General features: G+C 41.0%; 1 protein-coding gene across 6 annotated transcripts in view; it reads left to right on the top strand.

The window, feature by feature from the left end:
* dachc (dachshund c) overlaps window positions 1–11837 on the top strand; it is a 43490-nt gene extending 31653 nt beyond the window's left edge. For 2 of the 6 annotated variants that reach the window (XM_061790335.1, XM_061790332.1), the window contains 5 exons: window positions 5478–5653; window positions 7102–7249; window positions 8186–8317; window positions 8524–8595; window positions 11463–11837. In XM_061790335.1, the coding sequence (XP_061646319.1) occupies window positions 5478–5653; window positions 7102–7249; window positions 8186–8317; window positions 8524–8595; window positions 11463–11500 (566 nt within the window). In that variant the 3' untranslated portion in view covers window positions 11501–11837. Of the gene's footprint in view, window positions 1–5477; window positions 5654–7098; window positions 7250–8185; window positions 8318–8485; window positions 8596–9266; window positions 9551–11462 lie in introns of those variants that run through there. The other 4 variants (XM_061790331.1, XM_061790334.1, XR_009790857.1 and 1 more) reach the window with 3 other exon arrangements.
* Window positions 11838–14402: the final 2565 nt, after the last annotated feature.

Raw genomic sequence — 14402 nt, 5'->3', positions numbered from 1 at the left:
AAACTGTTTTTTTCCTAGATTTTCTTGTCACTGCAATTAATCATTTGTAAATGCTAAATCAGTAATGATTATTCCACGGACAAATCAATAGGCAGGGAACAAAGCTTGCCAATAGGATGTTTGGATACTTTGAATAATCCATGCAAACGCTGTGTCCTTTCCAGGATTTTCAAAAACTGTTTAAGTAACTTTTTTTATATATATTTATATTATTTTATTTTTATATTTATTGTGTTCCTTTCATGAAAGTAGAGAGTACAGTACAAAATGATGTTCCACAAAACCATGATAACTTTTGATTCAACACTTTTCATGATTGGAAAAGAACAGTAAGAAGAATATGTTCTTCTTTATATCAAAATTGTAAAAAATATCAACCTTGGTCTCATTGCACTTGTAGCTAAAATGCATTTAAAAAAAAAAAAAAAAAGGAAGCGAGGTGGAGAAATGGTTAGCATAGAGCCCAGAGGGTTAATTCACAAGTTAAACATCTCCAAATTTAAATAACCAGTCAAATTTCCAAAGCACACTGATAATTGTAATTTGTCTCTCTTTATCATTAAAAAAAATGAAAAATATGGTGTACAATCCTTAAAATAGTTCTCCTGAGAATTCCAAGATTCTACTCCACCAACAGAAGTGTGCATTTGTTTTAAGGTAGTCCGAGCAACAACATCATTTCCAAACAAGAAGTCGATGATGTCCTTCCGCTCCCCTGCCGAGAGCGAAGGCGAACAGTTCTGTCCAATGGCGTGGCGTTAGCCCGGCATTTGCCGGGGGCGGTTGGGGGGCCGTGGTCTAACGAGCCGGGCAGCGCTCCCGGACCTCATCTGCATAACGACCCGCCTCTCCCTGTCGTTAGGGCCCCAGCGTCGACTCGGCGCTGCAACGTCAGTTTGTTTGCTTCTCTCTGTCCTGGAGCTTTGCATTAGCTTAATGAGGACTGCTCAAGGACAAACAGTCAGCAGAAAAATAAAGAGGGGAGCGCCTGTGCAAATGTATTCTAATGCCGAATCGCATTATTCCGTAAATCAAATCTCCCAAATCACAAAGGCATCCTCAGGTAAGTTTTTTTTTTGGGGGGGGTGGGCTGTCAGGTCGCGGTGAACATATTGACAAAGACGGCGACGGTGGCACGCAAAGGCCTCTTTCGGGAGGACGCCGCATTTATGCAATTGACTTTGAATTGATTTTCCCGCATGCAAATAAAGCCTGCGTACATTTGCCGGATTACATGCTTCTTCTGCGGATTGGGGGGAGCAAAGTTTTCAAAGGGCACTTCAGCGCTGTCATTCTGTCAATCCATTGTGCTTAAATCTCTGTGTGTGTGTGTGTGTGTGTGTGTGAGTGAATCAGATTTGGCTGTGTGTGCTGTTTCGCGCACGCTTTGAACAACGTATCCATGCAGTAAAGATCAGAGGCCATCCCTGACACCTCACTCCCATTAACCAAACATCAGCAGAATTTTATTCCGTCTCTGTCTCCCCCGCCTCTACTCACCTCTCCTCCATCCCTCCTCCCTCTGTGTCTCTCTCTCTTCCGCTGACTGGCAGTCTTCACGTGGTGATGCTCGATGCCCCCTGGGGACGGCCGGGAGAGGAATAAGAGCGGCGGAAAAAGAGCAATGAAGTTTAAGAGGGGGGGGGGGGGGGGGGGGGGGGGGGGGGGGGAGGAGGAGAAAACAGACAGTGACCTTGGTTAGGTAGATGGGTAAATGATCAAACGGGCCAGCAGATGTGTGTGTGTGTGTGTGTGTGTGTGTGTGTGTTTATGACTGATGTGTGTGTGTGTGAGAGAGCGCGAGAGAGAGTGAGGTAAAGTAGGCGTAAAACAGTAACTCAATAAAGGATCAGTCACATCCAAGGAGCCTGGGGAGCCAACGCTGCTGACTGCGCACTTCATCGGGCTATCAGTATGTATGTGTATGTGTGTGTACGTGTATGTATATATGTGTGAGCGTGTGTGTGTGTTTGTGTGTCTGTGTGAGCCACAGGAGTGTCGTTGGATGCCCTCCGCTGAGCTCGCCAGCACCTGCTAATTACCTTTCTCAGCAGAGCAATGCTCTTAGCTAGAAAGTAATAGACGAAGGTGTATGCGTGTGTGTGTGTGTGTGTGTGCGTGTGTGTGTGTGTGTGCGTGCCTGTGTGTGTACGTGTGGTTGGAGGGGGTGAGTGGTGGGGTGGCAATGCTTCTCATCTGTGAAACACCTTGAATGTGACAGTTGCCAAGATGTGAGGCCGAGGCGGGAGTTTTTTTTTTTTTTTCTTTCTTTTTTTTTGGGGGGGGTGGTGGTGGGGGGATTGAAAGATGCTGCGGTCAGCTAAGTGGATAAAACACTGTCATTTGTCACCGATAGAAGAGAGAGAGGAAAAAAAGTGTCAGGATATCAAAGTCCACGTTTAAGCTCCACTAACCCTCCACCGGCACTCACTAAGCAAAAAAAAAAGTGTCTGACACTGATTTAAAAAATGGCACTTTTTCATCGCCATCACCATGCACCAGAGGCAGAAAAAGTACTCACACTCTGTACTTAAGTAGAAGTACAGATATTTGCATGGAAAAAGACTGGTATTACGGATTCAACTCCTTTAAAGGGGGAGTTCGCAGTGTTAAAACTGCTGGTAAGATTTCAATGTAGCTTCACTTCACTAACAGCGGACCGGGGGGCGGTGGGGTCCTGACTCAGTTTCCCTCCCATAGAAACGCAAAATAATATGTTTAGTTAGCTTTTTACAAACGGGAGACAAGGGGGCTAGGTAAAATGCATTATTTCCGGTCGTACGTTATTTACGGCGTGCCATCAAGTGCGCGATCCGGGAATGTCACCGGTCGACACGGAATATCAAAGATCAAATACTGAAAAATACAGCAAGATGTTTGAGGAGCTGATATGCTTAATCAGCATTGTGTCATCTCCTCTAGTAGTGGCTTGGGTGAAAGATTTTTTTTAACAAAAAAGGTTACGCACTGCAGCTTTAAGTACAAAATTATGCTACTTTTGGCTTGTCCACAGAAGTAAAAAATAAAAATGTATTTTTACTTTCAAACAAATCGAATACCTTTTTTAGATAACTTGGGAAAACAACAACAAATATCTCTGAATACAAAATGCTGTCCCTCTTATTAACTTGCAAAGTGCTCACCAAAACCTCTCGACACAGCTTTGCTACAAGCTAAATTCTGACAGGATCATCAGGAAAGAACTGACAACTCCTGCATAAGCAAGCCAAAACAACAAAACATTGCAAAATTAGCTAATGATCACAGCTGAAAATATACATCAAAAAATATTTGCGTCAAAGTCACCGTTTTGCATGACGTTCCTTTTCACAAAAAGCTTCTTTTCTCCGTTTGTTGGTCACAAACACGTGTTTTTGGTGAAATCAACCCACGTTTTACTGCAGATTACTAAAGAACGAAAATAGGTAGAAACAACTTTTTTTTTCCTGGTGAAAAAAGAAAGTCTAGTCTGTGTTTACATATTCCTAAAACAAAACATTCTCTGGGTCTTTAAAGATAAGTCACATTCATAATGCTATAAAATGGCGTAAGAACGAAACAAAGTATTTGTACTTTGTTACTTCCCACCACTGCCATGTACATAGCACACGAGTGCTTCTCACGTGTCCAAACAGATGGTCATCCATAATGCAGCTTCTTCTTTGCTGCTTTTTATGGGCCACGTCAAGCTGTGATGCATTATCAATAGGCGCGGTGCCATGTCATAAAAGAGAAATCCTCAACCAGGACAAAGATTAGTGTAAACACACATTTAATATGTACTTTTATCTGTTTACAAGGAATTCACTCAACAAATTAGAAAGTTGTAAATTATTCAAATGTGTTGCAGAGAACAAAAATATTATTTGGATGAATTTGTTTAACAGTGTGGCGAGTGCTCTGCTCGCGTTAGTCACAAGAACAAGACTTTAATTCAGAAGTACTTTATGCAGCAGCTGTCAAAATGTGGCACGTTGCAATGAAAATGCTTTACGGGCAGAATAAAAAAATGTCTTGGTGATTTATTTGGGTGGGCCTTTCTCTCTCTCTTTTTTTTTTTTTTTTTTTCTCCTGTTGAAGTTGGAGAGCCTTTGTTGAATTCAATTACAGGCAAAATATAAAATGGAAAGCGGTACATTACAGTGTACTTCGGCAGAACCAAAATCAGCACGAGTGAAGACAATAAAATCATTTTCACTCGTGTAGTCAACACATCGTAAAACCCCCGCAAGCACGAGGACAACATGCGAACTCCACACAGGAAGGCCGCAGGAGGGATTTGAACGCAGAACTTGTCAAATGTGTGGTAGATGACCTTACCACTATCTACCGTGGTACCCTTGGATACATGTCAATTTTCCATACTACAGTTCTTTCATGACAGTGGTGCCTTGAGTTAGATGTTACAATACAATGCTCATAACCCAAAACACTCGTTCTCCATTGAAAAGATTGGAAATGCCATTAATTTAGTCCCAGCCTCCGCCCTCAAAATAAAAGTTTGCAATGTGTTAATAAGAAAAATAGCACTCTATAATATTGTACTTCACAAAAACCTACAGTGATGACATAATCAAATAGAATGTAAAGAAAATGAACAGTTTTTGCTTCAATTTAATGGTCATTGTGCTGCTCCTTCTGGCGTGCCTGCTTTGGCCACCTGGCAGCAGTGTAATACATCCATCCATCCATTTTCTGAGCCGCTTCCCCTCACTAGGGTCGCGGGCGTGCTGGTGCCTATCCCAGCTGTCATCGGGCAGGAGGCGGGGTACACCCTGAACTGGTTGCCAGCCAATCGCAGCAGTATATTACAGACATACAGATATACTTTACACGGATCCGGTCTCAACTCAGTAAGCCGCAGTAATATTAATCATTCTTCACAGAGGATAAAGAATGTACGTCTGTGAGTATTGTTATATTATTTCTACGTGTTGCTCTGCCGTTTGTGTTCAAATATCCGTTTTAACACAGCGCATTGATGTCCCTTAGCTTGTCTGTGGCGTTTCCCTTTATAGTAACAGATGTTTTAAATACACAATGTGTGATTTTCTTTAAGTTTAGTTGAGTTACTGCCACCATAAAGTGCTTGCATCTAAAATTTTTGCTCACAAGTCAGTGCAAAAAATTGCCCGTCGGGTCACTTGCATCTCAAGGTACCACTGTATGTCCATTTTAACATCAGGAAACAGGAAAACTTAATGAATTCAACTCGTAAAACCCTTCACTGATGCAACAACTACCTTTGTGAAATAAGTATCTATTACAGATTATTGGATGACTGTGGAAATGAGAAGTGAACAAGCATGTGAATGCTGTGCTTTGGACTTGTGCGGAACAAAAGAGAAGTAATCCACACTATATCAGGTTTTGGCACAGCATGCAGGGATCACGTCTTTTGTTGATTTGTTCTTTTCAAGAGAGTAAAAGTGCCTCCTTATTAGGGCCTGAGAAATGTTCGCTTAAATGTCTCACAGAATCCAACCTGTTGGCCGGTGATAGACAAGTGTACCAGCACCCCCCGCCAAGCAGGGACGGCTGCGAGAAGGCGCCGTACCCCGCGGGACAGAAGCTCCCAGCAGGTCTCCACCACGCTCCCTTCATCTTCCCGGAAGGCTTGTGCTCCATAGAGACCCTGCTCACCAACATCCAGGTGAGGCTCTGCCGGGGCTTTGTTGCCATTATCATCATCGCCACTATTATACTCGAAGATGAATAGAAGGGCGATGACGAGACGCTCTTTTAAGAGTCCCCCGGATGGTAAATAACAGTGTAGGCAGACATTTAGGATATGGTCAAATTGCGATGGGCGTGCAATGACCTGCTTCTAACATGTTACCTGTCTTTGTTATGGAGGAGTCACCGCTAATTTGTTTTTCACTCTATAAAAAAACAAAAAAGAAAAACCAAAAAAGACCCCACATCTGACCCCGGTACAAAGATAGCTACACTTAGAAAAATATACTTTCTTTAAATAAATAAACTATGCATTTTTAATAAATAAAATAAAACACAAATTATTAATTGTTGAATACATTTTATATTTTGTATTCTTATTCATTCTAATTTAAATCCCCTAAAATAGTGAAATAGAGAAATAAATACACGACAAACAGGAAAATGACTGAAGAATATTGTGAATAAATGAATCAATAAAACTATAACAATATATATAGAAACTAAATAAAAATAAGTATATAAATATGTATTATTATACTAATAGTAAAATTCACAATTAAACCAATCCCCCAAACCAAAAAAAAAAAGAATCAACAACTTGACATCCTTGGCAGGGTATAATATTCTGTAAATATAAAAATAAAATTAAATAAATGTATAATAATTATTTCATCAAATAAATACAACATTAAAGCATTTTAAATAATTTTAATACATGTACATTTTACATCAATATTTTAATTGTATTTTTATTTTTGTTGTTTTTTATTTGTATATGTTTCATATGTATAGTATTGTGCAATTTTAATATTTAAAAATATGCTTTTATATTTGTCTTACTTTTTTAACATTCAAAAATCTCATCTCATTTAAATATTTATTGCTATATTGGTATTGAGACATTTGTCATTTACAGTATAAGAAGCCAAAACACAAAAGCTCATATCTGAAAATTGTCCTTTTTTGAGAAAACGCACCAAAAACGTGTTTTCTTGCAGAGTGCGAGATGACGTCTGCCAATCATAAAATCCTGCAGAAAGAAGGTTTTGTGTTTCGGCCATCGTTGTATATGTATTTGGTAATTTGTCAATTAAAAATACTTACTTTTAAAGAAATATATTTTGCTCCATAAGTTCCACCCTACATATGTCTAAAATGGTTTGGTATCCTTCCGATGTTAATCTGTGGTCCTTAAGTAGGTTTTCATTGCATTATGACACTTTGGATCCAAAAAAACTCCTTTTAATAATAAGCGCCGATAAAATTGTCCTCTTTTGAACTATTCCCCCCAACTAAGTTTAGATGCATATTCTTGTTGTTGGGCCGTGAGCGGCTGCTGCCAAATGTTTGCCGTGGCTCCTGGCTGGTGGTGTTCAGCGTGTAACCTGTTGTTGATGTGCGCCCGTGTGTGTCTCCAAGCAGGGTCTGCTGAGGGTTGCCATAGAAAACGCCCGGGCGCAGGAGAAGCAGGACCACCTGGAGAGGACCGAGCTGAAGATGGAGCTGGTGCGCGAGCGAGAGCTGCGAGAGACGCTGGAGAGGCAGCTGAGCATGGAGCAGAAAAACAGAGGTATGCCGCCAAGCCCCCTCCGACCTTTTTATGTCTCTTCATATTTTTGGAGTTAGTGGGCTGTGCACTTTGCTGTGATGTACACAATAATAAACATATTGTCAAGTGAATGCATTTCTAACAAAACTGATTGTCCAAGTAAATGAGTCCATTTTATTTATATACTGTAGCACTTTCAACACAGAGGACTCACAAAATGTGTCACATAGTTATAAAATAGTTATACAAAATACAGAATCACCGAAGCATCAAGTGGGCAAAACAGAAACCGAACACAAAAATTTTTCAGAAGTCATTGTTCTTTTATGTGTTCAAAAGTGTAACTATGAGTCTAACCGTTTCAAAATCTCAGACAAACGAATAGATTGCACCACAAGGTGGCGCTTCGAGGTCAGATTTGGAAGAATGTCATGTTTAATGGCACATGACCAGAGAGAGCCGATCAAAAGCATCGGCATTAGAAAGAAGTGACATGAAAAAACAAAATCTGAGCTTTTTCATCTATTTTTCTTATGTAACTAAAATTTTATTCATGGCAATTTCCAAAAGCAACTGTATTTCAATTACTCATTTTCTCCCAGTAGTATAATGGATTACAAGTACATACATTTTAAATTAAATTAGTTGCATGATAACAACCTAGTTACTCCCAACACCTATTTTACTTATATATATATATATATATATATATATATAATATAATATGTTTAAAAACTGGGTTTTAATTAATTTCAATGTACAAAAAAAAAAATCTAATAATTAAAGTGTTAATGTTCGAAGTTAACCTCCTGTTGCAAAGCGTGAGTGCAACAACACTGACCTAATGCATAATGATCTCACCTGACTCTTCATGATATGATGTCAGCCTACAGACGGGCCAAAACTAATAGATGGTTTCATTGTTATCACTTTTCCTCCTCCTGTGCTTTCTTTCAGTTATCATCCAGAAGCGACTGAAGAAGGAAAAAAGGAGTAAGAGGAGACTTCAGGAGGCCTTGGAGGAGGAGGTGAAACTCCGAGATCAGGCAGAGCAAGGCTTCCTGCAGCATGCCGCTGGCGCGCTCTCGGGTACGCCGAAAACACAAAGCGTTCTTTCTTTTCTTTAAAATTTTTTTAATTTTTATTTATTTATTTTTTTTTTTTACGAAAATGTCATGTCAACAAATGTTTACTCGCGACAGCCTTGACTGTTCGTTAGCCTTATAATTAACTTCCTTTATTCATTAATGACCAAAGCGCAGCACATCAATCATCAGCCGCCTCTCTCCCGACAGAGTCTGTGACCCAGGACGCGGACGTCGTCGAGCTGGAGGACGACAGGCTGGACGCTAAGGCAACAGTGCAAGGTATTAAACAAAAGAGCTGTCTAACTGCGACTCACAACAGCTTGTGTCCTTGTTAGTGAGCTTGAACTCAACTGTGATATGATGTATAGTGCTGTATGTGCAAAAAAAATTACATTTGACATGGACTGCAACAATATTTTAAAAAATGAGGGTGGGGATGGGCAGCGTGAAAAGTGGAGAATTATGTTGTTTATTTAAAACAACCACCTAACTTTGCCTTTAAGTCAGCTAGCATAATTCTAACCCATAATGGGACACACCATGACTAACGAATAGCAACTATGTGGCGGTGTTGTAATGCTTAAGGGACGGCTAATGGAACACGAACGGTGTAGCAACACATAGACAGACAATATAACAATATTCACAAGCATATATTCTTTATCCTCTGCAAAATATTCCTACAGATATTACAGACTTGATTCAAATTTATGCTCGCAACGCAAAGCAACAAATCGACCAAGCGGCAGCTCGTAACTGGAAAAACTACGTTCGGCCACTTGTAAGCGGCCACTGTATATTCAAAACTGTAGACAGGAAGCTCACAACCAAACACATAAAACTCCCGCACAACACCCTTGGCCAGAGCTAGTAATTGATCATTTTTGCCCACTCAATGCCTCACTGATCAGTCTGCTGGAAGGACCTTTGAGTGATTTTTTTTCTCGCAGGGAGACGCAGCACTTCTGAGAAACACCGCTGAGCACGACTCGCTTGACTGCGCCTTCTGTTTTAATGCACCGCGACGTTTAATATATTTATTATTTGTCCCACGCTATTGTCTCCACGGCCATTGGATTAACGACACAATGCAACGTGTTGGACAGACACAGAGAGAAAGAGAAGAAAAGCTGAAGTTCCTGGCTGTACCACCTCTGTTCTAACCCCCCACCACCCCCCCAAATCCCCCAATGGAGCGAACCCCGGGCCCGCCGCAGCAGTCAGCGAGCTTGTTCCAAGGAGCTTTTTTTTTTTTTTTTTTTTTAATTGAATGCCAGTGAAGCAAGAAGAGAACTGGCCACTAATTAACGGCTGTCTTAATTGTTCTCGTGATGAGTTTGTTTGGACATCATTTGCATAATTAACACCCAGTAATAAATCATTTAAAGGAGAATTGTCTGTCAGACGGCGGGGGCAGGATGCGCTTCCTTTGTGCCAGGAAGTTTAATCGTGCAGAAACCGGGATCAAATGCCTTAAAAAAAAAAAAAAAATTAAAACAGCTTTCAGCTGAGCCTCTCTTATTAACAGTTTTTTTTTAAATAATGCTCTTAGTTCAAAACAATGTAGGACCATGTACGTTAATTATCATACTAATGAATTGATCGCACAAAGCATATTCTGTCATAAGGAATCCCAGCTGATATCTGTTGTTCTCTCTCTCTGTGTTTGCCTGAGTTTCCTTCAGGTATTAAGGCTTCCTCCCACATTCTAAAAACATGCATATTAGGTTCATTGAAGTCTCAAGTCTAAATTGTCCATAGGTGTGAATGGTAATCTTTCTGTATGTGCTCTGCAATTGGCTGGGGACCTGTCCAGGGTATACTGCACCTCTTGCCCATAACTTTCACCCGCAACCCTAATAGAGGACAAGTGCTATCGAAAATGAATGGATGGATGTTTGAATGGTGTCCTAAGCACCAGGCAAAAGGCCCTCTTGGATTCACTATAATAATTCTTTTTGCCAATCTACCAATATTACCAATTTTTGCGCTTGTGTGTATCCTGGTATAAGTGTGTGTTTTTAGGGGTTCCAACACAACTCCCCCGATAATTTCACTCAGTTGGAAACCTGTAACGTGGGAAAGATTTATCCACTGCTGCCATTTTCAGCAGTTGACATGAAATTGGGTGGACTTGTCTGTCATAACAGGACGCACGAAAAAAAGTCTCAAGGACCCATGCCGGAAATTGAACAGAATTGGATTTGGCGTATCAAATTTGGGCACATTGCAGGGCTTGTACTTTGATAAACTCCTGCTGAGGAATTTGACAAAATGAGCCGCAATCGAAAGCAGGTATGCTAGACAGGTGGGCGACTAATGTGGGCGTAGCATATCATCAGAGCTTGATTATCATTTCGAGATTTCACGTAAAGTAAAAAATAAAAATACAAATCAGCCCCTGACACCAGTTTGACCAATCAACACCAAATTTAGTGAACATGTCTATTATAACAGGACACACACAAATGTCTCAAGGTGGGCCATTTTGGTTTGAAGCAATTTTTGCGCGATTCCAGGGCTCGAACCCCTACTAGAAAATTGGTCCAGACATGTCCATGTCCATGTCAGACATGTCCATCATATCAGGACACATGAAAAACCTGAAAGGAACCATGCCCGAAACTGAAGAGGAAGTCGTCCATTTTGGTTTGATGCATGGATTTGCGGTGAATTGCAGGGCTTGTACTTTGATCAACTCGTAGCAGTTAATTGTCCCAAATGAGCCCCAATAGGAGCAGGTATACTCGACAAATAGGTGACACTCATTTGCCAAGCATTTTTTGCCTATGCCATCAATTTATGGGTGAAAAACAGCATCGAAATGTGATTATCATTATCACCAGTTTCAGCAACCACTATGAAATTCGGTGCGTGGAAAAGTCTCAAGGGCCCATGCACGAAGTTGAAGAGGAAGGCAGCCATTTTGGTTTGATACATTGGTTTTGGGCAAATTTCAAGACTTGTACTTTGATAAGCTCCTATGAGGGAATTGTCCAAAATGAGCCCCAACCCCGATGTTATATTGTGAAACATTTCTTTCTACCCTGTCCTATGTGGGCAGACTATGTCGTCAAATTTGATGATCATTTGGAGGATTCACCATAAAAACGCTTGAATTAATCTTGCGTTTGCATGTCTTTCAGAGGGCCGAGTATTCCTGCAGACGGCTGGGATGTATTGAAGAAACACACTTTTGACCTTTTTCCACTGTTCTCTACCTTTAATTTATTGCATTTATTACCCAATCCTGGACTGTAGTAGCTGCAATTCCTTTATTCTGATGATGCGTTTGTTTGTGTTTCTTTCACCCGAGATCCTATTTGACGAGGAGCGTAGTTGTTATTTGTCTGGACACAAGTGATCGGTATATCTTGTAACCCAGCTGTGTACATATATAGTTATTGCTTTATGTTGTTATAATCCAGAAAAAGGCATGTTGTATAGTCAGTACATGTATGGTGTATGTTATGCAGTAGGGCAGTTTGACAAGACAATACAAATACTTTTTAATATTAAAATGTGTCTTTGCCTCTCCATCTTTTTTCTCCACATCACACAAAGCATTTTTATTACGGTTGACATTTTACCATTAGAAACATGTGGGGGGGAAGTCTGGAAGTACATTTTTGTTTTTTGTGATGATTATAAATGCATTCTGACCATTATTTCTGGGAATATACTTGGTAGAATAAATGCCATTTGGAACAAAGTATGTGCAACATGATCAGCATGATCAGAATTTTGGGCCCAAAATTTTGTGGAAGTGTGGTGTAGGATTGGTTGACACATCTGCCTCACAGTCATGAGATCTGGGTTTGAATCTCTAATGAAACATTTATTTCTTTTATTGAAACTTTATTTAACGAGGTAAAAGACCAGTTCAGTGGTGACCTGGCTAGTCAAAGTCAAAGTCAATCACATACAACATTAGATACAATCAGATCAACTATCCGCACAACAAATGATGACCAAGCACTATGAAAAATATGAATGGGTGGGCGTAACTTTTGTGCTCTAATCTGATGATAGGCAACTAAAAAAAAAATTAATATGGACGTATACATCCAGGGTCTCCATTTTCTATGGCGCTTGTAGTCCTCACTAGTGTCGCAAGTGAGTTAGATCCAAGGTGGTTTTGAACGAAAGAAGCGGGGAAGACCATGGGTTGTGTGAGGAAGCCGGAGAGCCCAGAGAATAAACACGTAAGCATGGGGAGAACATGCTCACTCCACACAGGAAGGCCCGAGCCGAGATTCGAACCTAAGAACTTAAAAATGCCACATTGTTGTCAAATGATGGATATAGAAAAGGTAAATCGTTTCAATGCAGAATTTCTTCAAATGTTGTGATTGAATATTGAGATCACGTTACCCACTCCTTGTGGTCATGTTACATACAGTACAAAGTTGCCTTAAAACTGGGTCTTTGGTTTTCCTTCCTCTGCCGATACCATGTTAAAGTTGGGTAATTTTTGGGTTACATAACGCTAGATCTGTTAAGAGGTGGCAAAAAAAAACAACTCACTGTAAGTAGAAGTACAGATTAAAAGAAGACTGCTAAAAGTAGTACTGATTAAATAGGTGTCGAAAGTACATATATGTGGAAAATCTGCTTAGAGTCAATATTTGTACTTTGTTGCTTCTCACCACTGGAGCTGATATTATATGGATTTTTTAAATGTTGCATTTCCTGGAAGAGGTGACACACTGTGCTACTGTACTTTTTGTCCTCCTTAAATACGCAGTGTGACTCACAAATGGATTAACGAATGAGTCATTGCCTTTTTTTTTTTTTTTTTTTGGGATGACCACATAGAGTTAGGCGGGGTGTGGGCACAGTTCTACTGTTTCACACTCCCTTGTCTTTCATTTACACACATACACGCACGCTCACTGTAACATTGTCCTGCTGAAAGATGTGTAATGGAAAAGATAAATGGAGGATGAAACTAAGGTGACAGGCCTGACTGTGTATGCATGTGTGTGTGTGTGTGTGTGTGTGTGTGTGCACAACAGAGCAGCAAACCATCTGCTCATCTCCTCTTAATGAACAAAGCAAACAGCAGGAGTCAAGGCTGTCTCCAAATCTGCTCTCTCTTTATTGGCACACTCACACACGCATGCAAACACGCACGCATGCACGTACACATCTTTGTGCCGTTTAATCTGATTATCTTTGATTGAGAACAGGGGCAAAGCAACCTTTTTAGACCCGACTCCTACGCCGGTGACAGAGAAGGTCTGAAACACAATTAGCAAGCTGTTCCTCGCACTCAACGTCTGACCACCGGCAAGCAAATAGAGCTAATGGGCAGGAACTAACCAATGGGAACTAACGGGCCGCTGCGTCCCCGTACACGCAATACTATTAGACAGCTGTTGTACTTGGACATAAGACGGCGCTCAAGGATCAATCGGAGCCACCAGAGCCACACATGAAGGCCTCGTCCCCTACGTTTGATCTGGAGTGACGCAAAGCAGCAGGGCCTACTTGCAAGGAATCTGCACCGTGACAAGTTATGACATTGTGCGCATTGAGGCTACATGGAACAGATGGCCGGAAGTGCTATGTACAGGTGCAACAATAATAACAGGGAACACAGTTAAGACTGCGTTATTCAGAGTGGGTGGTGAGATGACTCACCAGGCTTCCCTTTATCGGGAAAATCACGTGGGCAAAAAATACTGTATGCTTAGATGGTAAATCCCAATTTCCATGCATCCATGCATCCTTTCACCGCACCGCTCACTAGGGTCATGACTCTTGGGTGTGCTGACTTTGAGCAAGAAACGGGGTACACCCTGAACTGGTTGACAGCCAATCGCCAAGCAACGACTATATCAACAAACAACCATTCACACTCACATGCGCACCTACAGACAATTTGGAATCTTCAATTAACCTGCCATGCATGTTTTTGGAATGTGGGAGCAAACCGGAGTACACAGAGAAAACCTACGCAGGCACCGGGAGAACATGCAAAGGTCACACAGAGAAGCCGGAGCCCGGATTTGAATCCACGACCTCGGGAATGTGAGACCAATGCGCTAACCAGTCGGGCAGCATGCCACCAAATCCCAATT

This window comes from Phyllopteryx taeniolatus, chromosome 11, assembly GCF_024500385.1.
Source record: "Phyllopteryx taeniolatus isolate TA_2022b chromosome 11, UOR_Ptae_1.2, whole genome shotgun sequence".
In the NCBI taxonomy this organism is placed as follows: Eukaryota; Metazoa; Chordata; class Actinopteri; order Syngnathiformes; family Syngnathidae; genus Phyllopteryx; species Phyllopteryx taeniolatus.
Note: the sequence above shows the minus strand (reverse complement) of the source record. Positions and strands in the feature narration are given on the sequence as shown.